General features: G+C 49.2%; 1 protein-coding gene across 1 annotated transcript; it reads left to right on the plus strand.

Moving 5' to 3' along the window:
• Positions 1-18,118, plus strand: LOC105855364 (la-related protein 1B-like). Its single transcript, XM_076003602.1, has 5 exons — positions 1-3,066; positions 12,527-12,597; positions 13,150-13,226; positions 16,588-16,678; positions 17,934-18,118. The coding sequence occupies exons 1-5, from the start codon at positions 2,366-2,368 to the stop codon at positions 18,116-18,118; spliced, it is 1,125 nt and encodes a 374-aa protein (XP_075859717.1). The 5' UTR covers positions 1-2,365.
• The last annotated feature ends 516 nt before the right edge of the window (positions 18,119-18,634 follow it).

The raw sequence follows: 18,634 nt of genomic DNA on the forward strand, positions 1-18,634 counted from the left end.
CTCCAACTCCTGAGCTCAAGGGGTCCTCCTGCCTGCCTCAGCCTCCTAGACTGCTAGCATTACAGGCATGAGTGGTCCCAGCCATTTCTGTCTCTCTAAGAGGTAGGGTCTCGCTCTCTATCTATCACACAGGCTGATCTCAAACTTCTGGCTTTAAGCAGTCCTCCTGCCTCAGCCTCCTGAGTAGCTGGAGCCAGAGGTGTGAGCCATTGCTCCTAGACTTAGCCATTTCTCTAATTCGTTCTTTTTATTGAGGAATGGTATTTAGAAACTACTCTTTAGATGCTGGGAGAGCCCATTGCTACCAGCTTATTAGGTGCTGGCAACATTGCTTTAAGTCACTTTCAGGGTTAAAAAAATATGAATTCATACTGATATTTCCAACACAAATTTTACATTATAGGTTTTTCTCTTTTAAACTCTTTGATTTTATATTTTCATATCTTTTATCAGAGTAACTGAAAGTCTTTTTTCTTAATAATCTTGACATATTTACCTATTTGCTTTATCCTATAAAATACATAAAATTATTTCAAAATTGCAATATATTTTTTTGTGTGTGTGAGGTAGAATTTTCTTTTATTTCAAATTCAGAAACCATCCAAACTGGGCTCAGCCATGGTCTTAGGTGGGGGTTCTTCCTAGGTGGCCCACAGAGAGTCTCCGATGTCACTATCACTGCTTTAAGCTCCTAGAAGACAGCTGTAGAGACCTTGGCTGTGGCTGTGGCCATACGGTGTCTCACAGTCAGGGTTCTGGAGTGTCCGCCAGCAGGGGGCAGTGGCCAGTGCCCAGACCCCGAGCAATCAGCCCGCGTGGTGCAGTGGTCCGCAGGACTGGTCTTTGGCAGGTGTTGCTAGCAGGTGCTTTTTCAGAGGTCCAAGCAAGGTCACATTCAAATCTTCTTACAGAACTCAGACACACAGAAGTTCCAGAACATTGTCATACAACCTGTTAATACATTACATATTTCTTCTGCAGCCTGTTGATAGGTATTTCTTGAAAAAAATTTAAAAGGAGGGAGGAGGCTTTTCTTTAGTTTTGTAAATTTGGGGAACGTCCAGATATAGACAATCATGATTTTTACGCTCTGGAATGTGTAGTGTGTGCTGTGACTCTTAGACTGAGTTATGGTATGTTACATTTCTCTAAAGTAGTTTATTATGGGGGCTAGCGTTAGGTAGGGAGAAGGAGGAAGGGGAACAGATGTGTTGTCCAGGGGTGTTCACTGAGGAACAAATGGCACTAGGACATTCTCTGGCTACAATAGGAGGAACGGATTGACCAGAAATGGGGTTTCTAAGAAGAAACAGGTGACAGACACGTCAAGGGGGCTTCCCAGTACTGAACAGGTGTCTGGTCTACGACAGGGCGTCTCCAACGACCGGGGCTTATGGCCCGGTGCCCCCCACTCTCTGGAGGACCCGCCCATGGAGACTGCTGAGAGGGAGTCGCTGTCCGTGTTGCAGCCAGAGGACAAAGAGGTGGCAGCTACCACCAGGGCTGGGGCTGGGGAGAGCCATCGCCGGCCTGGTGCTGGGGACACAGCATGCCCTAGGTGGCCCCTGGCACTGCACCTGCCTGGCTTGATCTGCCAGCCGAGGATGCCTGGGAGGAGGAGGCTGCGGCTCCTCCTGAGGAAAATCCCTGGACCAAAAACCCTCCCAGCACCTGTCCCCCTCTGGACTGGCCTGCCACCCTGCTAGAGACCCTGGAGGCAGAGCTCAGTTCCCCAAAAATCACAAAAGCAGGAAAACTCGAGACAAAGAAATCCAGCAAGGCTAGTGATTTCAGCGCTAGGTCGAATGGCCAACACCGAGTGAATTAGTGAACACTGGATGTCAGAATGTCATCAGCCAAGGGAATAAGAAACTGCAAAACAGAAAAGAAAAAGAAGAGAACGTTGAAAAGAGAAGTAACAATGAGAGCAAAGAAAACAGGGAAACAGCATCAGATGGTCCTGGTGGAAGTGTCTGTGAAGATGAGGCCCAGTTGCGCTGATGAGCTCAGGTGGGCACTGCTACACTTAGATGATGTTGGACCAGACAGTCAAGAAACACCTGGATCCCAGAGCAGCTCAAGGTGTCAACCTGAAGCAAATAAACCAGCACATAACAATAGGAGAAATGACACACGAAGTTGAAGGAGAGACAGAGAAAAGAGAGATGATCAAGATGAAGTTTCCAGTGTGAGAAGTGAGGGTGGTAATATCCAAGGTTCCTTGAGAGGCCGAGGAAGAGGCCAATGACAGGGAAGAGGATGAGGCAGAGGAAATCCTCAGTTGAACTTTGATTATTCATATGGTTATTGAGAACATGGTGAAAGGACTGATCAGGCATTGCAAACTTAGAGACTTTATACCAGTATGATGTATCACTGTGATGACGGAACAGGAAGACAGGTGTGTCCTGTGGAAGAAGCATTGTGTAAAGAGTATATTAAGCATCAAATTGAATATTACTCCAATACAGAAAACTTGGAATGGGACTTCTTTCTTCAGAGAAAGATGGATGAACAAGGTTTCTTGCCTATTTCCCTGATTGCTGGTTTTCACTGTGCTCAGGCTCTCACTACAAACCTTAATCTCATCTTAGCGGCACTGAAAGATAGCGCAGAAGTAGAAATTATGGATGAGAAAATGAGAAAAAAGATAGAGCCAGAAAAATGGCCAATTCCAGGTCCTCCTCCACGTAATGTGCCACAAACGGACTTCTGTCAACTGAATGATTGTCCAGAGTTTGTACCAGGTCAAGCCTTTTATTCACATACAGAGTCTGCCCCAAATTCTCCAAGAATTGGAAGCCCATTGAGCCCAAAGAAAAATAGTGAAACAAGTAATCTTCAAGTGATGTCTAGAGGTTTATCTACTAGCTTGCCTGATTTGGACTTAGAACCTTGGATTGAATTAAAAAAGAGACATCATCTAGCCCCAGTGAAATTGAAGGAATCAGTGCCTGTACCTAAAATCAACTGTTCTTCAGAAGAACCAGAACAAGAAGAACTTGATTTTTTATTTGATGAGGAGATGGAACAAATAGAAGGACAAAAAAACATATTTACTGATTGGTCTGATAATGATTCAAATTATGAAATTGATGACCAAGATTTAAACAAGATTTTTTTGTTGTTGCCCAGGCTAGAGTGAGTGCCGTGGCATCAGCCTAGCTCACAGCAACCTCACACTCCTGGGCTCAGGCAATCCTCCTGCCTCAGCCTCCCAAGTAGCTGGGACCACAGGCATGTGCCACCATGCCCGGCTAATTTTTTTCTATATATATATTAGTTGGCCAATTAATTTCTTTCTATTTATAGTAGAGACGGGGTCTCGCTCTTGCTCAGGCTGGTTTAGAACTCCTGACCTCGAGCAATCCGCCCACCTCAGCCTCCCAGAGTGCTAGGATTACAGGTGTGAGCCACCGCGCCCGGCCTAAACAAGACTTTGATTGTGACTCAGACACCACCTCATATGAGAAAACATCCTGGAGGAGATCGGACAGGCAACCATGTGTCTCGGCAAAAATTACATCTGAACTTGCTAAAGTTATCAATGATGGCTTGTATTATTATGAACAGGATCTATGGATGAAAGAAGATGAAAACAAACACACAGCCATAAAGGTACTTGTTTTTGGCTAACATCTTTCTGCTGATGCTTTGTTTTGATTGTATGTTGCTGCTTATCTTTAAACTTGAGACTTTATTTTATGAAATTTTGAATATAAATATATTGTATTTAATTTGAAAAATTCTGGGAAATATATTTGATAGTCACCACCTGAACAACAACAACAAAAAGGACTGACCAACCAGAAACAGGTAGAAGGGCCACAAAGTGGAGATACGATCAAGGCCATAAAAGAGGGTCTTTGGAGCATGCGCACAAGTAAGTGGACAGCATCCTTAAGCGACCTACCTTCATTAATGTGGTAAAATCACACCCACCCACGCCATGACAGTTGACAAATACTACGGCAATCCCCAGAAATTGCCTTACAAGATTAAAAATGGGGAGGGTCCCCAGTGCCGGGAATTCTCTATCCCTTTCCAAAAAAAATTCATGAATATTCCACCCCCAGTTTAGCATATTATTAGGGATTAATATAAAAAACAGCCCCTAACCCTGTTGGAGCAGTCCTCTCTCTACCAACTTTGAGGGTGGACTATACTTTTGTGTTTTTTTGAGACAGAGTTTCACTCTGTTGCCCAGGCTGGAGTGCCGTGGAGTCAGCCTAGCTCACAGCAACCTCAAACTCTTGGGATCAAGTGATTCTTCTGCCTCAGCCTCCCTAGTAGCTGGGACTAAAGGCATGCACCACCATGCCTGGCTAATTTTTTCTATATATTTTTAGTTGGTCAATTAATTTCTTCCTATTTTTAGTAGAGACGAGAGGTCTCGCTCTTGCTCAGGCTGGTCTCGAACTCCTGAGCTCGAGCAATCCACCCACCTTGGCCTCCCAGAGTGCTAGGATTATAGGGGTGAGCCACTGTGCCCGGCCAAGATGATTATTTTCTTTAATGATTACATTAAAATTTGCCAAATAAGGTCATTTGCTGTATTTTTCAATTTTAGACTTTGATTTTTTAAAATTAATTGCATTTTTAATATGCAAGACATTTAGTGTTCAAAAGTAAAATTAAGATAAAAAATTATATTCAGGCCAGGCGCGGTGGCTCACGCCTGTAATCCTAGCACTCTGGGAGGCCGAGGCGGGTGGATTGCTCAAGGTCAGCGGTTCGAAACCAGCCTGAGCAAGAGCAAGACCCCGCTTCCACTATAAATAGAAAGAAATTAATTGGCCAAATAAAAAATATATATAAAAAATTAGCCAGGCATGGTGGCGCATGCCTGTAGTCCCAGCTACTTGGGAGGCTGAGGCAGCAGGATTGCTTGAGCCCAGGAGTCTGAGGTTGCTGTGAGCTAGGCTGACGTCATGACACTCACTCTAGCCTGGGCAACAAAGCGAGACTCTGTCTCAAAAAAAAAAAAAAATTATATTCAGGCTGTTAAAATTTAAAGGAGGCCATTGGTTTGGACTGAGCTCCTGCACTAGTCCCAACAGACCAGACCAAAGCAGCCACTCACACTGAAGCCCCTCACCTGTGCACACGCCGGCCCCAGGCTGGCCCCGTGGAGTGCTCACCTAGAGGCCTCCCCACCCTGGGGTTGGGGTGAGGTGGTGCGCCCTGTGTCCCAGGCTTTTCTCCTCTACCTGCTTGTTCTTGCAGGTGCTCTTTGTTGAGACCCTCTGTATCACTGCAAGACTTTGAGATTTAAGTGGAAAATCCTCATCTGACTTGTGAAGATCTTGGTGGTCGAAGTGTAACGTGGCTCCTGCATCAGCTGGTGGACACAGGACTTTGCCTTCCTCACTGTCGCAGGGGTTGAGGGATGGTTGGCCACAAAGCAAAAGGCAGGAAATGCAGGGACTCCTGGATCTGGTTCAGACGCAGCAGGAAACTGCAGAGGGTGGAGCCAGGGGATGGGGTAAGCCCCAGGGTTTACTGCGTGAGGACCCAGCTCCCTGTGTGTGCGTGCGCTTGTGACAGGAGACCAGCGCACGTGACATAAAACAATGGGAAGACAGATGCGGAAGAGCCCACCAGCACAAAAGGGAATTTGAATCCCACACAGTGTGCATGGAGAGAATTCAGAGAAACAAACAAAAAATGTTAGTGCTAGGCCTCAAATGATACGGAAAATGGCAGGCGCCAGGACGAGGCCGCTTGCCGCCTCCCTGTTGCTCTGCATCTCTGCGGGCCAGTGCTGAGCATGGCCAGTTGGAGGGCACGCTGCTGGGGCCGGCCGGCGCACACAGCCACAGGGGAGCCCGTGCCACCGGGACCCCAGTGCTGGAATGCCCCAGGCCCATGGCTGCTGCCTGTTTCTGGCCACACTGCTTGAGTGATCCTGATTGGGTAATTTTTGAATACCACTGTTTTTGATTGGATGTTAAAGCTTGTTGCTGATTGGATGTTAAAGCTTGTAGTAGATCGGAGGCTTCTTGAGCCCTACCAAGGGTATAAAAGCAGGGGCAGATGGGCAGGAAGGGGACAACATCGGGAGACACGAAGCTAGCTGTAACACTAGGTGTGCTGAGCCTGCTGTAGAAGAATAAAGGCTGTTCTCCGACTCTTCGTGTGCCACTCAGTTCTTTCCCCGGTCAAATGAATAAGTTGTAACAAGAGTTGTAACGCTAGCTGTACACACTGCCACAACACAGGGAGAAGGTTTCCAAGAAGAAGTTGTTCTTTTACAGGGCCTGGGGAGTGGAGGGCATCTGGACCCATGGAGAGGATTTAGCAGTAGTCCCACGGCTCGACTTAAGTGTGAGTCCCCTGACAGGCCTCTCCTCCAGGTCCCCTGCTGATGCCGCAGCATCTGGACTCTTGAGGGTTCCTCCCTCTCCCTCCTAATGTCCCCTCCCCCAACATACCCTTTGGTGTCTCTGTGGAGAACGCCTGTCCTCAGGCAGGAGCTCCAACCCTGCCACATGCTGCGTTTCGGGGGCAGCCACTGCCCTCTGCAGGCTTCAGTTTCTTCCTGTCTGGAGCAAAGCCCTCAGGCTTGGAGGCCCAGGCCTCCAGCTGCTCCAACATTGTGTAACTCTGGGGCTTCTGAAGTCACTCGGTGGCCGTGTGTGATGAGCCTGTGGCGGCGGTGCGGGCGGAGGGATAGCCTGCAGCAATCCCTGACCCGGCAGCCTGCTCTTGCTTCTGTGCCTCAAACCTGTCCTTTCCACCCCAGAACTTTTATTTTATTTTATTTTATTTTTTATTAATTTTTTTATTTTGAGACAGAGTCTCGCTTTGTTGTCCAGGCTAGAGTGAGTGCCATGGCTTCAGCCTAGCTCACAGCAACCTCACACTCCTGGGCTCAAGCAATCCTCCTGCCTCCCGAGTAGCTGGGACTACAGGCATGCGTCACCATGCCCGGCTAATTTTTTCTATGTATATCAGTTGGCCAATTAATTTCTATTTATGGTAGAGACGGGGTCTTGCTCTTGCTCAGGCTGGTTTCAAACTCCTGACCTCGAGCAATCCACCCACCTCGGCCTCCCAGAGTGCTAGGATTACAGGCGTGAGCCACCGTGCCCAGCCACCCCAGAACTTTTGATCCCTTATTGTTCCCTGGTCTGGAATCATCTGCCCCGCCAACCGGCCACCTTCAGGTCTCGCCCTGTTCAAGTCTCTGCTGACTTGATACTTCCTCAGGGAGGATTTACCTCACGCCCACCCTCAGCCCAGGCAAGGTTAACTTCTCCCTTGTCCCAGCACAGCCAGGGAGCCTCCTATGGCTACGTGTTCACCATCTACTGCCAGCAAATCCACACATGGCGGGTTTTCCTTCTCTAGGTCACTGGATTCTTAGTGCCTGTAACAGTTACTGTATTAGTTACCAGAATAACAGTGGTAGTTATTGTATTAGTTACTGTATTGGTTACCGTGATAACAGCAGTAGTTACTGTAATAGGGTGCTCCGTGGACACAGCACCACTAGGAGGGAAGGGTTCTTCCACGCAGTTGGGGCTGGTAAATCCAGATCAGCAGGGCAGGACGGCGGGGAAGAGGCGGTCTGGAGGCAGAGCTGCCCCTTCCTCAGGGGCCTCAGGCTCTGTCTCCTCAGGCCTGATCTGACTGCATGAGGCACATTGTGCAGGGCAGTCTGCCTTGCTCAAAGTCTACCAATTTAAATGTAAATCTTATCCAAAACCAATCACAGGAGCGTCCAGAATAATGTCTGACCGAATATTTGATCCCATGGCCTAGCTAAGCTGACATGCATTACCTATCGCAAGTGCCCAGCACAAGCGCACAGCTCTGCGTGTGTATATATGTACGTTTTCTTAAAATACGTATACATATTTATGATTACAAACAAACACATATAGTTAGAGGAATAGAGGAATAAAGGAATGATCCACGTACCTTACGAAGGTGCTAGGAACATAAATTTGTATATAGCTGTAAAGTTTTCCAATGGCGAAAGAAACAGAGAGAGAGAGTGGAGCCAAACAATGTGGCTTTATTGAGCGCTCTCAGGCGAGGTTTGTGGGTCCCAAGAGAGGGAGCCTAAGAAGTCGTGCTCGTTTGGAGGGGGTGCTATACTGTTTGAGGCGAACTGGGGACTTTTGGTGGGAAGAGCTGGGGATTTTCCACTGTGACCTTTGGCGGTTATTGAGAAATAGAAGGGATTGGCAGTATTTGTGGAATCCAGGAACCGAAAACTTTCTTATCTGGGTGGACATCTAGGTGTTATTGTTTTCAGCGGGGCCTGGCAATTGTCCTTGGTGGGTCTGGTCTTGTGAACCTTTTCTTTTTGATCTAGGGAGGGGAGGGGGGCCCGCCACTATCCTTACAATAGCCACAGATATGATTATGATGATTAATTTTGTGTCGACTTCTCTGGGCCACAGTGTCCAGATACTGTGTTTCACCAAAAATAAGACCTACCCATACAATAAGCCCTAGCAGGATTTCTAGCATTTGCACAATAGAAGCCCCACCCCGAAAATAAGACCTAGTGATGGGCGTGGCTATGCAGCGCATCTGCACAACTTATGCATTTCGTCGCAGACCGGAAAAGAAGACGAGCAGCCCTTCTCATCTGCCCCATGAGGGCTCTATTTCTCGACAGGAGAGATTGGGACCAATGGTTCTAAAGGAAATAGAGTCGCAAGAAATTCAGGATGGAATTTGCGGTTTGGAGAGTTATGATGATGTTTCAGAAGAAGACGACTTAACTATATTTGAATAAATGTAGACTGTTGTACCATACTTAAAAAAAAATAACACATCCCCTGAAAATAAGCCTCAGGGTGTCTTCTTGAGGAAAAATAAATATAAGACCCTGTCTTATTTTCAGGGAAACACGGTAGTTGGTGAAACATTATTCTGCATGTGTCTGAGGGTGTTTTGGATGAGAGTCACATTTAAATTGGGACTTAAAGCCGATTGTCCTCCACAGTGTAGGTGGGCTTCATCTAATCGGTTAAAGGCCTGAAGAGCACAAAAGGCCAAGTGGAGGGAATTGCGGGGTGGACTGACTTTGAGCTTGACTTGAAACTGTTTGCTGAGTCTCCAGCCTATTGGCCTCTCCCATCACATTTTGGACTCATCAAGCCTGCACAATTGGGTGAGATAATTCCTTAAAAATGTTATAAATCTCTTCACATATATATACACATACATAGCCTATCGGATATATATGGATATTGTTAGGCTTAAAGAATTCACCCTCCCGAACTCCCATCCAAACCTCCCATAACCCCCACCCCTTCCTAGGGGAGATTAGGCAGGAGCCTTCGCCAGACCCCAGGGAGACGAGGGAATGGACTGCGAGGGGGACTTGCTTTCTTCATCTTTCCTGATGAGAACAATTCTTATCCCCACCCCCAGTTGTTCCCTAGGGAGATAAAGGAATGGATTGTAAGAGGGGAACGTACTTTCCTCATCCCTCCTGGTTTGATTGAAAAGAATTTACTCCTCTCAGAAAAACCCCCTATAAAAGGCAAGGCTCTTTTCTCTCATGGACGCCTTTTTCAGCCTTCACCCATCTGCACCCAGAAGTTCAAAATAAACAGCATTTTGCTACACATGAGGCTTCATGTGTCTCCCTCTTGGCTCCAGGCCTAACATTTGGTGCCAAAGCGCGGGAAGGCGCACCGGGCGGACATGACCTCTGGGTCTCTAGCAGGCCAGGCTTGCAACTCGGGAAGCAGCAGGCGGTGCAGCTCCTCCTGGGCTCGCTCCCGAACCCTGCCTCCCTCTGAGTCCCTGGGTCACCAGTAAGGTTCCACAGATCTTTCCTGAGCCGTGCAGGGTCTCTTTCTAACTTGTCTCTGACCACGGAGTGCAGGCAAAGCGCTCCAGCTCGGCAGAGGTAAGGTAATTGTACACTCGGACCCTCCTGAACCAAGCTGAGAGAGATACCGGGCCAGGACTCGGATCTCCCTTGCTGACCTCCCTAGTCCACACCCTGAGACATCCTGTTCCTGGCAAGTGGGAGCTCACAAGCTTGTTCTCGTTTCCCAATCCCTCTCGTTCTCGTTTCTCGTTACTTGTCTCTACTCGAAAGTCCTATCAGTGAGCCAGAGGACCCTCGGCCCCGGGGCCCTCACTGAACACAGGGATGCCTGTTCCGACTCATCCCTCTTGCTCACTTTTCACTCCCGTGCCATCCTCTCATTCTGGGGATGCCTGGAATTGGGTAGAATCGGCCCCATAGGACCCCTACTCTTTCCAGGAACATGGGAAACTCTTAGTGTACTCCTAAAACTACCCTTTTGGGTGCCTTCTCCAAAGCCTCAGAACACTAGGTCTCACTGATGAAATTCGGCCAAAGCGGCTTATCTTTTACTGTAATACAGCTTGGCCACAATGTAAGTTAGATGATAAGGCTTTTGACTTTAACACATTATAAGATCTGGATAATTTTTTGTCACCGCAATAGCAAATGGTCCCAAATCCCTTACGTCCAAACCTTTACTCTCCACTCACGACCGTCTCTCTGTCAGAAATGCAACCTGGCACAAATCTTTCTACCACACGCCAGCCCCCTCTCTGCGCCCTCACTCTGCCCAACCTCAGGGCCTGCGGGTTCTGCCGGACAGGCACGCGCCGCTCGGGGAGGCCGGGGCAGAAGGCACTGTGCGGTGCATGTTTCCTTCTCTCTTTCCAATCTCTCCCAGATACGGAAAAGACTAGGCTCCTTCTCAACAGATCCCTATGCTTTTATCAAAGAATTTGAATATCTAACTCAGTCGTGTGATCTTACCTGGCATGATCTCTACATAATTCTTTACTTTATTTCCTTGTTAGGTGGATAGTGAGGGATTCCATGTCTCCTAGGGACGAAAGCGGGTGCTGTTACCCTCATCTTGGTCCTGCCCCACCCTGATTCTCCATACCCCAGGGAGGAGAGAACACTCTATGAACCTGCCAATCAACACTTGGTGCACCAGCTGCAAAAGAATGCAGTGATTCTGTAGCCACAGGCTAAACGGCATGGGTGCCATAAAGTCTGGAAAGTGACGTGGAACCCACATGCATAGTTAAGGCTCAGGTCATGCGACTCCCAACTGTCTAATCCAAGTGATTCCACGGTGACCTCTGAACCACAAGGGAGGTCCCTATCTGGACACTACAAAATAGGACGCAGACCATAGCCAAGCTCTCCCTTTGCCCTTCTTTTTGCCTGCCCTGCTGTGACAGTGGGTCTGGTCATCATCCATGGCGTATGTAACATGCTCTGTAACGTATATCTTGCTCTTGCCCTATAATCCTGTCTTTCTCTCCTCAATAAACCACATTTTCGTGCTTGCCTAACTTTGGCGTGTCTGGTCATTCTTCAGCCATAAGCACGCCAAGAACTGACATTTCAGACTGAAACCTGACATCCTGAGGAGGAGAGGGTCTGGCTCAATGCCAGGGCACATGGCCATGAAATCCACAGATGCATCCCGGCGCACCAGTGGGGACGACTGTCATTCCCAGAACAGACTCATTATGGGATTATCCAATAGAAACCCAAGAGGAGACAGAAGGACAGGCTAAGAGATCACATGATCACATGCCTGTTTATCAGCCCTGAAAAATGCTCCACAAGGCAGTCAATTCTGAAAAACTAAAAGAAATCACACAGGGACAGGATGAAAATCCAGCTCTCTTCCTGTCCAGACTTAAAAAGCCTTATAAAATACACGACCTTGGACCCTGCTACCTCCAAGGGAATTTTACTTCTCAATGTGCATTTTATCTCCTAAGCCACATCTGACATTAGATGCAAACTTAAAAAATTAGAGGATGGTCCTCAAACCCCACAAAGAGATTCATTACAAACCGCCTTTGAGGGCCGGGCATGGTGGCTCACACCTGTCATCCCAGCACTCTGGGAGGCCGAGGTGGGTGGATCGTTTGAACTCAGGAGTTCAAGACCAGTCTGAGCAAGAGTGAGACCCCGTCTCTACTAAAAATAGAAAGAAATTAAATGTACAATTAAAAATATATAGAAAAAAAATTAGCGGGGCATGGTGGCGCATGCCTGTAGTCCCAGCTACTTGGAAGGCTGAGGCAGGAGGATTGCTTGAGCCCAGGAGTTTGAAGTTGCTGTGAGCTAGGCTGATGCCACGGCACTGTAGCCTGGGCACAACAGAGTGAGACTCTGTCTCAAAACAAAACAAAACAAAAACCCGGCCTTAAAGGTATTTAATAATAGGGATGAGGAGCAACAACTTCAAAAACAAAAGTGGGGCCAGGTTAACAGCCACCATCATAAGACCCCCAAACGTCCTCAGTCAGACTGGGGAAAGGGGCAAGAGACTGATGCCACCAGGCCCGTGTTTTAAATGTAAACAAACAGGCCACTGGGTGAGACAATGTCCTAATCCTCAATGACCCCTGGGGCCTTGTCCCCTCTGTGGAATGAGGGACCATGGGAAGGTGACTGCAGCTTAGCCCCTCTCGGCAGAGCCACATCCCTTCCTCCCAACAAACCGGACAGTCCTGATCTCTCTACCGAGCCTCTTAGGCCTGGCCGCAGAAGACTGGCGGTGCCCGGGACCGACAGCCCCAAAGCCAGGCACCACATCGGACCCCCGGGTAATTCTGGGGGTGGCAGGTGAGCTGATTTCCTTTCTCATTGACATGGGGGCAACATTCTCAGCCCTGCCAGAATTCCAGGGACCTACAGGACTCTCCTCACTCTCTGTTGTGGGGCCTTGTCACCCATCCTCTAACGACCCGCCCTCTGGCCTGCCATCTAGGCTCAGACATCTTCACTCCTTCATTTCTAGTTCTCCCTCAATGCCCAGCCCCACTGCTAGGAAGAGATATTGTCTCAAAATTACATGCTACTATTTACCTACCTGTCCATCACGGGCCACAGGCAAACACCACCCCCCTTTTCCTCCTCACAGGCTCCCCCCATCTGCTATACCTTTTTCTGAATCCAAAGTCAACCCTAAAGTCTGGGACATTTCAACCCCCTCAATAGCCACTCACCCCTCCCCCATCCAGATACATTTAAAAGACCCTTCTCAATTTCATCACCAAGCCCAATACCCAATTCCTTTACAAGGTCTTCAGGGATTGAATCCTATCATTACTTGTCTTTCCTCCCAAGGCTTACTTCACCTTACTAACTCCCCATAGGACAGCCCTATTCAGCCAGCAAAAAAGCCAGGTGGATCATACCACCTTGCCCAAGATCTAAGACCATTAACCAGGTGGTGAGACCCACCCACCCAGTAGTCCCTAACCCTCACACTATCCTATCTCTTATCCCACCCTCCACCACCCGCCAGCCAGCACTGGATTTAAAAGGTGATTTCTTCACCATCCCAGTACGTCCTAACTCCCACGACATCTTCGCTTTCACGTGGACAGACCCAGACTGCAAACAGTCACAACAACTTACTGGGACAGAACCTCCCTAAGGATTTAGGGACAGCCCTCACTTCTTTGGGCAGGTACTAGTCCCCGACTAATCCAACTAAGTCTTTCCCTGTCTGTTCTCTTACCATATGTAGATGATTTGTTATTACATAGTTCCTCTGAGACTATTTTTCACCAACACACTATACAACTCCTCAGTTTCTTGGTGGAAAAAGGCTATAGGGTATTTCCCCAAAAGGCACAAATTTCCTTACTTCAAGTAACCCACCTAGGACTAGCCCTCTCCCCCAGAAAGAGAGAAATGATGGTAGATAGAAAAAAATCTTATTTCTTCCCTACTCTTATCACCAATAAAAAAAGATCTCCTCTCTTTTCTGGGATTAGCTGGATATTTCCGTGCTTGGGCCCCTAATTTCAGCATCCTAGCTCCACCTTTATATCAAGCAAGCAAAGGGGATCTCAACGAGCCAATAGATCCTATAATAAATATTCGGCCCTCTTTTGATGCCTTAAAAAATGCGCTGACCTCTGCTCTGACACTCACACTTCCCAACCTTACTCCACCTTTCCAGCTATATCCTGATGCAAGACAGGGTGTAGCGGTGGGAATGTTAACACAAAATAATAGGCCAGACACACAGGCAATACCGTATTTGTCCAAACAGCTGGATTTAGCGATCAGGGGCTGGGCAGCCTGCCTGAGAGCCTTGCTGCGGCTGCTCCTCTCACTAAGGAGAGTCGGAAACTCGCTTTGGACAGCCCGTCTCTGTCTACTCATCTCAATCCCTTGGCGATCTTCTTTCACACAAGGCCCTAGGAACGCTCACATCTTCTCGTTCAATAGTTTCATCTGCTTTTCCTAGAAACTCCACATATGTCCCTGGCCAAAAGCCCTCCTTTATTTATTTATTTTTGAGACAGAGTCTCACTCTGTTGCCCAGGCTAGAGTGAGTGCCGTGGCGTCAGCCTAGCTCACAGCAACCTCCAACTCCTGGGCTCAAGCGATCCTCCTACCTCAGCCTCCCAAGTAGCTGGGACTGCAGGCATGTGCCACCATGCCTGGCTAATTTTTTCTATATATATTAGTTGGCCAATTAATTTCTTTCTATTTATAGTAGAGACAGGGTCTTGCTCTTGCTCAGGCTGGTTTCAAACTCCAGACCTCAGCCTCCCAGAGAGCTAGGATTACAGGCGTGAGCCACCCGGCCCGGCCAAAACCGCCTTTTCATATGCTGGTCAGCGGTTCCCTCCTCAGCTGGTCGCGTCCCGCCCGCCCCGTCTGGGGTTCCCTGCTGCGGGGCTGGTTGCCCCGCCGGCCGCTGGGACGGGAAGGCGTTCTCTGCAGTGAGGTGGGCTTGCGGCACTCGCAGGACAGTTCGCACTCCTTGAGGAGCCTCTCCGCCCCCAAACGAGTCACCTTTCCTTCCCTCCGCGTCTGCTGGGCACTGTGGTCCCAGGAGAAGGTTGCTGGGGACCCCATCTCGGCAGGGGCCTGGATCCTCCGCGGGAGGGCTTGTTGTTTGCAGGGCCAAGGGGCACTAGGCCCTGAGAGACTGGCTGCACAGGAGCCCAGGGCTGGTCGAGGCAGCAGGACGCCCTTCCTAGGACTGGTTTACAGACACGTTCACCTTGGTAGGGACAGTGCAATGGAGCAAGTCATTTTTCTCTGTACAGTTCTCCTTAAAGCCTTCCTCAACCCTGACTTCCCCAGACTCAGAGGTGGTCTATTGGAGGCCCAGTTCATCTGGGAAAACTGAAAAGTCTCTTAGCTCGTCCTCCCTGGAAGTTGAGAGACCCATCACAGGTGGAGCTGGAGGACATTTTGCAGTCAGGTAGGCATAAACAAAAGGTCTGCCCACCCAATTCCACAACCAGTAGACCGATCACCCCTCTCTGCATTTGCTAGAATAACAAAACAAAATATCAGTATAGACAGAGAATCTGAAAACACTGTCAACCACCCCGATCCATTGGATGGTGGTAATGTAATTACCATTACATCGAGCAACTGAAAACAAACTGCACCACCCATGGCATGAGGTAGATATATCATGCAATTCAATGGCAATGTAGGGTGCTAGAATACAAGGCTCAATTTAAAGAGAAAAATTACAGTGTATTTTCTGAATACTATAAAATTAAATTGCAAATGAATATCAGGTGTTTGGCAGAGTTAGCTAGATGGTGGGGATGGAGGGCACGAAGGACAGGGAAGCATGACTGAACACAGACCAGATAATGCATTGTTAGTGGGGTTAAGAAATTGGCCAGGCACAGTGTCTCACGCCTGTAATCCTAGCACTCTGGGAGGCTGAGGTGGGAGGATTGCTTGAACTCAGGAGTTTGAGACCAGCCTGAGCAAAAGTGAGACCCTGTCTCTACTATAAATAGAAAGAAATTAGCCAAACAACTAAAAATAGAAAAAAAAATTAGCCGGGCATGGTGGTGCATGCCTATAGTCCCAGCTACTCGGGAGGCTGAGGCAGGAGGATCGCTTAAGCCCAGGAGATTGAGGTTGCTGTGAGCTAGGCTGACGCCTGGGCCCTCACTCTAGCCTGGGCAACATAGTGAGACTTTGTCTCAAAAAAAAAAAAAAAGAAATGAATGATGGTGAGCTAGAATCTCAATAATTACAAAGTAGAACAATTTGATGGTTTAGGCAATAGCTAGAAGGTGGAATTAATACTTTAGGGATTCATTCCTAACAATACAATTGTTTTCTAGGCCAAAAACATTTTGATTAACATAAAACATTTTGTAAACAAAAAAGCAAGAAATAGTAGACTCTATATATTTTTAAAAACAAAATTTATAAAACCACAGCTGACCAGTTTCCTGGGTCAGCAATAGCTATTTGACACAGACTTGGTGGATTAAAATAACAGAAATTAAGTGTCTCACAGATCTGGCGGACAGAAGTCTGTAATGAAAGTGTGGGGAGGGCTACGCTCCTGCCTAAGGAGCTGAGGTAGCTTCCTTCCTTGCCTGGTGCAGTTCCTGGTGGCTCCAGGCAGTGCTTGGTTTGTGGCAGCATAACTGGCCTCACTGGACTGGTCCCAGGCCCGAATCTCCCACTCTAGATTTTTAAAAATCTATTTTTTTCTTCCCTCCTCCCCTTGCTCTCTATCCCTGCTCCCTTTATTCCATGGGAGGGTCACTGCCCCTCACCTCTCATCTCTCTCCCCTGTTCTGCAGCAAAGTCCAGGCAACCCCGGCAAGCCTTTGCCCTCCCGGGTGGGTGCCTGTCTGCTGCAGATGGGCCTAGTGAGAGCCTGCAGGACAGCTGGTGGGGGAGCTGGCCCCAGAGGCCCAGCTGGCTCCAGAACCCCGCACACTCTGTTACTTCCCCGCAGGAAGCTCTTCCCAGGCTTTGGGCTTTGATCAGCCAGGGGGTTTCTCATTTATTCATTTTTGGAGTCAGGGTCTCACTCTGCCAAGCAGGCTGGAGTGCAGTGGCATGATCCTAGCTCACTGCAGCCTCCAACTCCCTGGTTCATGGGATCCTCTTACCTCAGCCTCCCAAGTAGCTGGGACTACAGGAACAGGCCACCAAGCCCAGCTAAATTAAAAAATTTTTTTTTGCAGAAATGGGGGTCTCATTATTTTAGCCTCAAGTGATCCTCCTGCCTCTGCCCCCCAAAGTGCTAGGATTATAGGCGTGAGCCACCGCGCCTACCCACCAGGGCATTGTTCTCTGCTCCTGCCCAGTGTGGTAGGTGCCTGAGCAGCTGAGACTGAGTTCAAATTCTGGGAGCTGAGATCCTCGCCGGGGGTTTGCTCTTTTTTAAGAGCATAGGAGACCCAGCTTATGTGGGAAGACTTGATAGGAAGCCTGGAGACCAGTTTTAGTACGAACACTGTTCCCTGTGGAAATAGTTAATTTATCAGTTGCACTCAGGAGGCAAAAGCATGAACTTGGACCTTTTTTTGCTTTGCTGTATGATGCTCAAAGATGCCATCACCTCCAGCACCTCCAGGCTCCTTTCCTTGGGCCTGGAGGCCGCCTGCCTGGGCCTCTGTTAATTTGGGGCATTGAAGAGTACCTGGGTTCAGAGCAAGCCCGCAGCACTAGACATCCCGACCACAGGGCCTGCCAGAGATGTCTACCCCTCCTTTCCCGTCCCCTGTGGCCTGCACCGAAGCCACCTATACAACTGTGCTCTCCTGATCACCAGAAGGGGAAAGAGGGGACCGGACAGAGGGATGCAGTCGAGGTCCTTTCAAGTTCAGTGTTTTAACAAACCTGGAGGCCAGAAATAGAAACAGGGAGGCCTGGCCCTGCCGGTGGCCGGTGGCTGGTGACTGGTGGCTGTCCAGAGTTCTCCTCTCCCAGGGCGCTGAGGGTTCACAGGCTTCTCCCAGGGAAGCCCAACACTCGTCCTCAAGGCGGAGATCGGCTCCTAAGCCCGCCAGGTGCAGACCCGTTCCCTAGGCACGGACTGGGCCTGGCCCACCTCAGGCACAGGGCGAGAGTAGACAGGGTTGCTGGGCAAGTGGAGCTGCGTCCACTGGTGGCACCTGGACGCCCACCTGGTTTTCAGGTTCCAATCGGCTTCCCCAGGTGCAAGCTGCACGGCTCTGCGTGGGACCCCAGGTGGCCGTCCTGCCTGACAGCCTTTCTCCTCAGTTTCGTCTGGCCCAGTGTCAAGGCCCTCCCGAGTTCCTAGCCCTGCCCTGGGCCCTGGGGAAGGTGCTCACGCTGCAAGACTCTCCCGCCTTGGTGTGAGAGGAGCCCTTGAACCCCAGCGGGGCCAGCACTGCGGGGGCAGCCCTGGGCTCCTGCTCGGAGTGAGCTGCGGCCGCCGACAGCCTCAGGCTGCTTGAGCTGTTTGAGCTTCCGTCCCTTTGCGGATGGCTGCAGTTTGAGTGCGGCCCCAGTAAACCTAGGGAAAGTTTCTTGTTCTGGAGGAATCTGCGGCTAGAAACGGGCTTTTCTGAGGTCACAGACAAGTTCCCCCGCCAGCCGAGCTCATCAGCAGAGAGCAGGCGGCGCTCTCAGCCGACTGGGCTGGTCTGGGGAGGCGGCCATAAGGCTCCCACGCCGGGTGAGCGGCGTCCACGGCGGCCGGTCCCGAGTCAGGAGGGAGAGGCGGTCCCACAGCCTGAGGAGGGGCTTGAGGAGGAGAGACTCAGGCTTAAAGGACAGAGGCTGGGTGAGAGCCCAGGAGATCAGTTCTAGTCTGGGCACCATCCTCCTGGGACCATTTAATTGATAAGCTGGGCTTAATAAGAGATGACAAAA

This window comes from Microcebus murinus, chromosome 5 (assembly GCF_040939455.1).
Source record: "Microcebus murinus isolate Inina chromosome 5, M.murinus_Inina_mat1.0, whole genome shotgun sequence".
NCBI lineage: Eukaryota > Metazoa > Chordata > Mammalia > Primates > Cheirogaleidae > Microcebus > Microcebus murinus.